Source organism: Papaver somniferum, unplaced genomic scaffold (assembly GCF_003573695.1).
Source record: "Papaver somniferum cultivar HN1 unplaced genomic scaffold, ASM357369v1 unplaced-scaffold_65, whole genome shotgun sequence".
NCBI classification, from domain to species: Eukaryota; Viridiplantae; Streptophyta; class Magnoliopsida; order Ranunculales; family Papaveraceae; genus Papaver; species Papaver somniferum.
In genome coordinates this window covers 3,349,773-3,355,274 of record NW_020649304.1, presented here as the reverse complement: position 1 = coordinate 3,355,274, position 5,502 = coordinate 3,349,773, and the positions used below count along the sequence as shown (strand labels likewise).

Below are 5,502 nucleotides of genomic sequence, written 5' to 3'. Positions count from 1 at the left end.
AACATACAAGTAACCTCAAATTCCTTCACCACCAACATCAAGTCTTTCTTAATCACACTCCAAGCAGATTTATAGAACTCCATAGTAAAACCATCTGGACCAGGACTTTTATTAGATCCAAAATGTTGAATAACAGAATGAACTTCTTCCTCAGAAAATGGTTTCTCCAGATTAATAATATCACCAAATGAAATTTGAGGCATAACAAGATGATCAAAACCTGGTCTCATATTATAATTCTCAGTGAATAAAGAAGAATAAAAATTTCTTGCTTCTGTAGCAATCTGCTTTTTATCGTAAGTTAGAACACCATCCACTGAAAAGCAAGCAATACTGTTGCATTTGTATTTGAAGCTAGCTAGCTGATGCAGATAGACATAATTGATTTCACCCTCTTTAACCCACTTTTCTTCTGCTCTCTGATTTGCTTTTTAATAATATTTTTGCAACAAGCTTTCTATTATTCAAAATAGAAAGCATTTTTAGCGAGCCGGATATGCCACAAGATATAAACAGATAGGCAATGTCATTCCATACTGGAATTTTTGAGCTTTTGCCTGCGATTTTTTTTAAACCAAGCAGGACTATAAGGTTCAGGTTGAACCCAAGTTACAATGTTAGTGTGCAAACTGCAAAGGGACGACGGGCCTAAGCCTTTTATATTCTCAAGGGTCTAATAGTTGATAAAATCTAACACCAAGGAGTTCAAAATAACTTATTTAAGATTCGAGGGTAAAGAGAGAAGTTTTAAGACGATATCAATAGATTCAAGCTCACACGAGCTTGCTAGTTGCTACCCTCACAGAAAAAAACGAAGTAGAAGAAGAAGAAGAAGAGAGAGAGAAGAGAGACAGAACGAGAGTCCCGATGGCATCAACGACTAGGGCTCTTCTACTATCTCGATTCAGTGACCTCTCCCTCCATTTACAAAACCCTAAATCCCCAATTTCTCACCACAGCAATAATTCAATCAAGCCCTTTCATTTCATTAAAAAACAGCAATCTTTATCTCAATTACATCGTTATTCTTCATCTTTTAATCCAGCTGTTGTGAATTGTGTCTTTTCTGGCGTTGATGGTGGTGGCGGAGGTGGTTTAGCTGATGAATTTGTTTCAACTAATAGAAAATCTGGATATTTTGATCGTGAATTCTCTGTAATTGAAAATATGTTGAAAAAGATTGAACCTTTGGATACTTCTGTTATTTCCAAAGGGGTTTCATCTGCAGCTAAAGATTCCATGAAGAAAACTATTTCAACTATGCTTGGTTTACTTCCTTCTGATCAGTTTTCAGTCACAATTAGGGTTTCTAAAGGTCCACTTGATCATCTTCTTGCTTCTTCCATCATCACTGGGTAATGGACTAATGGGTTTTTTCAATTTGTTTCATTTTGTTTGTTAAATAATTGGATTTATAGGTTTTCTTAATATTTGGGGGTGATTTTTTTTGTTCATTTTAGGTATACATTGTGGAATGCAGAATATAGGGTTCATTTGATGAGGAATTTTGATATATCTCCTGGTAGTAATCAGGCATCACCTTATTTTCGAGTACCCGAGGAAGGTTCAGATAATGATATTGAGAAGAGTGGGGAAGAAGGCGAGGATGGTGTGATAGAGGAGAAGAAAATGGGTGAAAATTTGGTGGATAGTGGAATACCAGAAAGTCTTGGTGAACTGTCACCAGAAGTTGTGAATTATATAAAAATGCTCCAATCAGAATTAGCTTCTGTAAAGGTTCTGTCTTCCTATCTCTCTATACGTTTTATATTTAGAACTAAAGAACAAGATGATAGAACTGGACTAGAAAAGGGGGGAATTCACATGAGTTCGATCACCAATATAAATATGTTAACCTTATTCACAACAGGAAAGTTGGGTATCAGCAAGGAGTAGAATTTAGGCTGATTTATTTTGTTTTGTGTTGTGCATTTTGTGTTGTTGGGTTGTCAGGGTTTGCATTTTCTATCAGTACCAGACTTTGTCAAAGCATAGTTCTTATGCTCCAGCAATTTTTTTTGAATAGTTCTGGACTAGGTATATTTCTATAGTATTCCCTCCGTCCCAAAAAATAGACAAAATTAGAAAAGTGAAGGACCCGCTTTTTGTGCGATGGAGGGAGTTTAAGATTGTAGATAACTGATATAATGGAATGTAATTTGTAGCTAGAAATGTTAGTTGAAGACCATTTCCTCTAAATTCTAATGAATATCTTCCAAGTAAAAGAATGACCAGTGCTATCCCAGGATGTAGCTTCAAAAGCTAATAGGTATACACCTAGGAGGGGCACATCTTCTCGTGCTACTTCTCGTTTAGGATCTCATCTACTCGTTGTCACAAAAGTGGTGCTTAGGATTGTTTTGTGGGCAAATGAGTAGATAAGATCCTAAGCACGTATATATCGGAAGAAATTATACTCAAGTAACCACCTACTAGCTTTTTAAGCTATAGAACGGTAAGAAAGAACCGGAAAAGGTCTTCCGAAGTCAAAAACACATACTTGGAATGTTACAAGTCATATGTGGATATTAGCTTTGCAAAAGCCTCTACGTAGCATGGCCCAGCTTCAGTGCTCTTCAAAAGCATGGATATATACATATACATGAGCAGTAATACTGTAATCTGTTGTAGAATTTTCTATTTATGATAAGACACATACTATATGAAGAAAATACAGTAGATTGAATTAGATTAAAGGAGGCAGTAGTTTAGAAGATAGATTGCTGTTGCATTTTATCAGAGCCATTTTTAATTTTATTGATTCATTCTCTCAATTCACTTACGTATACAATAAGGTGAATAAAAAAGATTGGTGATACAATTTATCTAACGCAGTAATGTTATTGATAAACAGAGATGCCATGTATTGGCACATGGTGTCATGCACCATCTTGAATGCTTTTCTTGAATCATGTTTATCTTGGCTAGTCAAGATGGTTGCTCATCTCATCCACCATCTGTACACAACACCCCCCCTTGGATGCGCTTCTTTCACTAATGATAATTGATAAGTACGACCTAGGAAAAATAGGCACGGGCTACATGCATGATGCCATGAGGACATTTGTAGGCTTAGTTTGTCATATCCATATTTTACGGCATGTGTGGAGTCACATCTATAATTACCGTTTGCAGGTCGTTTTATGTAACGTAGTTAAGATCATATAAGCTAATGAGTACTGTATAATATACTCCAAGATTCTTATTTCTGTTGTGCATCTTTTTCAGTACATACAGTGTTGTATATCATATAAACGGTTATACAATGTCTATGCACGATAAACTGCAATACAATTACACAAAATGTATATCATATAAAAGGTTATACAATGTCTATGCACGATAAACTGCAATACAATTACACAAAAGATTTCTAAAATCCATAGAACAAAGTAGCAGAATCTTGATGATTTAGTTTCAGTGAGGTGTCTGAGATGTGCTTCTTTGGTGTTAAAAGCATGCCATGTTCGGGAGGGACTGCAACATGTCCTTCTATCAACTTCTCCATTTAACATGATGACATCACATTTACCACTGATCTTCACTTTTTGCTATTCTAAACCTTTTGAGCTGTGTCCGGGTAACACCTTTTGCATATGTTATGCCTGAGCAGTATGACTCCTTCGTGTATCCTTCAATCTGACAACTGGTTTTTCATTTTCAGGAACTGAATTCACAAAAGCAAGAAACTATGCAGTCTGAATATAAGGAAGAGAATAATGATCTATTAGGCTACTTGCGGTCGTTGGACCCTGATATGGTAAATTTGGATTTTATGATCTTAGATTTGCATGCAGGATGGTATCGTTTAGTAAGATTAGTAACACATGCAAAGTTTTTCATAGTTCGTATGTTAATGCTTTTGGATAGGTGACTGAATTATCTCGACCATCATCATCGGAGGTGGAAGAAATTGTTCATCAACTTGTGCAGAACATAATGCAAAGATTTTACAAAGACGACCCTGCGTCTAGCTTCTTTGAAGATTCAGTCTTTGGAGAAATAGGAAGCTATCCAGGTAGTGATGTGGACCCTGACTCTGTAGGCACTTCCCGGGATTACCTAGCGAAGCTACTTTTCTGGTTAGTTTTCGTTGTTTGTTATTATTTTATTAGTCGAATCACATATTATTGCTACACAAGTCCACCATATTTGATTAAATCACGCACTGCTGTTATGCTTGTCCACAATATTCCGGTTGTATACAGATCAACTCTCTAGACTTTTCATGGTTTTATTGTCCAGCAAATAGAGGCTAGGTTCATGTTACGTGCCAGCACTCACACAGGCGACGAAACAGCATATCGAGTTTGCACACAACTCTTTAGCTGGCTTTTATCACGACTTAACCTTCACATTTGCCTAAATGATATATCTCAACATAAATAACATTCTTTATGTTATAATTCTGCATATACTGATACTTTTTGATACTGCGATAATCATAAACTTTGACCATGGAAATACAATAGTCTAACCTAGGATCCTCTCTTCTTATGGTTAAAGGTGCATGTTGTTGGGTCATCACTTAAGAAGCTTAGAGAACCGATTGCATTTAAGCTGCGTGGTTGGTTTGTTATGAGATAGCAAAAAGAGAGGGACGTCGAATGCAAAAGCAGCAAGAGTCGTGTATATATACATACATATATATATATATATATATATTGTCTGAAGATCAGTGTTGGACAATTTTCTTTTAATTTATTTCTTCGAGACAGTTCATTGTTGTTGTAAGAAGGTGAAGACATCTGAGTAATTCTAGAAAAGTGTAAGATATACTTGATAGTTGATACCTTAATCAAGGTCTAAGGTCTCATTCAATGTAGAAATTTCCAGTTCCCCACTTTGTTTATTAGTTTCACATATATAACAAGCGTGGAAACCTGATAACAAACACCGGTAGAATTTTGCTGATAAAAGCTACCACATAAGAATCAAAAGATGTGCCGGTAAGTGTACTTTTCCTTTTTTCTGATACAACGTTCACAAAAAAGACAGGAAAACCTTCACAACTGTGGATGAGGGTCACCTTTGTAAAGAGGTTGTGAAGCTTTTTCTTTTTCTTCTTTTTTTTTTTTTTTGCTAAGAGGTAAAAATTGAAGAATACAATCAAGCATTGAGAAAGCTTGGGAATACATCCGACCATTAAAAATTCTAGTTCTTCTGCAGTACTCTGCTGAAATATCAGCCACAATGGTGAAGTTTTTTCCTTTAAAAATTCAACCTTTTATTAACCTTGTGCTTGTTAAGTGATTGCGTCCATTTTCCAGCTTCAAATAAAAGCAAAGCTCTCTGCCTCTTCCGCGTTCGCCGCTACTCCTGGGACGATTTTACACCCAATGATATCATTCACAAGACCAATACCTGCTAGGTTAGTAACACTGTCATGAGAAGCATCCCAATAGGTAATAAGACAATCTGGACTGGAGATGAAAATTCTTGACCATAAGGCACAATTCTTGGAGAAAGATAGATGCCGTCCCACCAATCTGACCCTCTAAA

At 36.2% G+C, this 5,502-nt stretch overlaps 1 protein-coding gene across 1 annotated transcript; it reads left to right on the top strand.

Annotated features, from left to right (window-relative positions):
- The first annotated feature begins 759 nt into the window (after positions 1–759).
- On the top strand, positions 760–4,843 carry LOC113343727. Its single transcript, XM_026587857.1, has 5 exons — positions 760–1,355; positions 1,461–1,737; positions 3,665–3,760; positions 3,871–4,082; positions 4,507–4,843. Exons 1-5 carry the CDS (start codon positions 868–870, stop codon positions 4,580–4,582), a joined length of 1,149 nt encoding a protein of 382 aa, XP_026443642.1. The 5' UTR covers positions 760–867; the 3' UTR covers positions 4,583–4,843.
- Positions 4,844–5,502: the final 659 nt, after the last annotated feature.

Coding starts and splice junctions, on each gene's coding strand:
- LOC113343727 (XM_026587857.1), top strand. CDS start 868: ATGGCATCAACGACTAGGGCTCTTCTACTATCTCGATTCAGTGACCTC. Junction 1,738..3,664: donor CAGAATTAGCTTCTGTAAAG/GTTCTGTCTTCC, acceptor TTTCATTTTCAG/GAACTGAATTCACAAAAGCA. Junction 3,761..3,870: donor GGTCGTTGGACCCTGATATG/GTAAATTTGGAT, acceptor GCTTTTGGATAG/GTGACTGAATTATCTCGACC.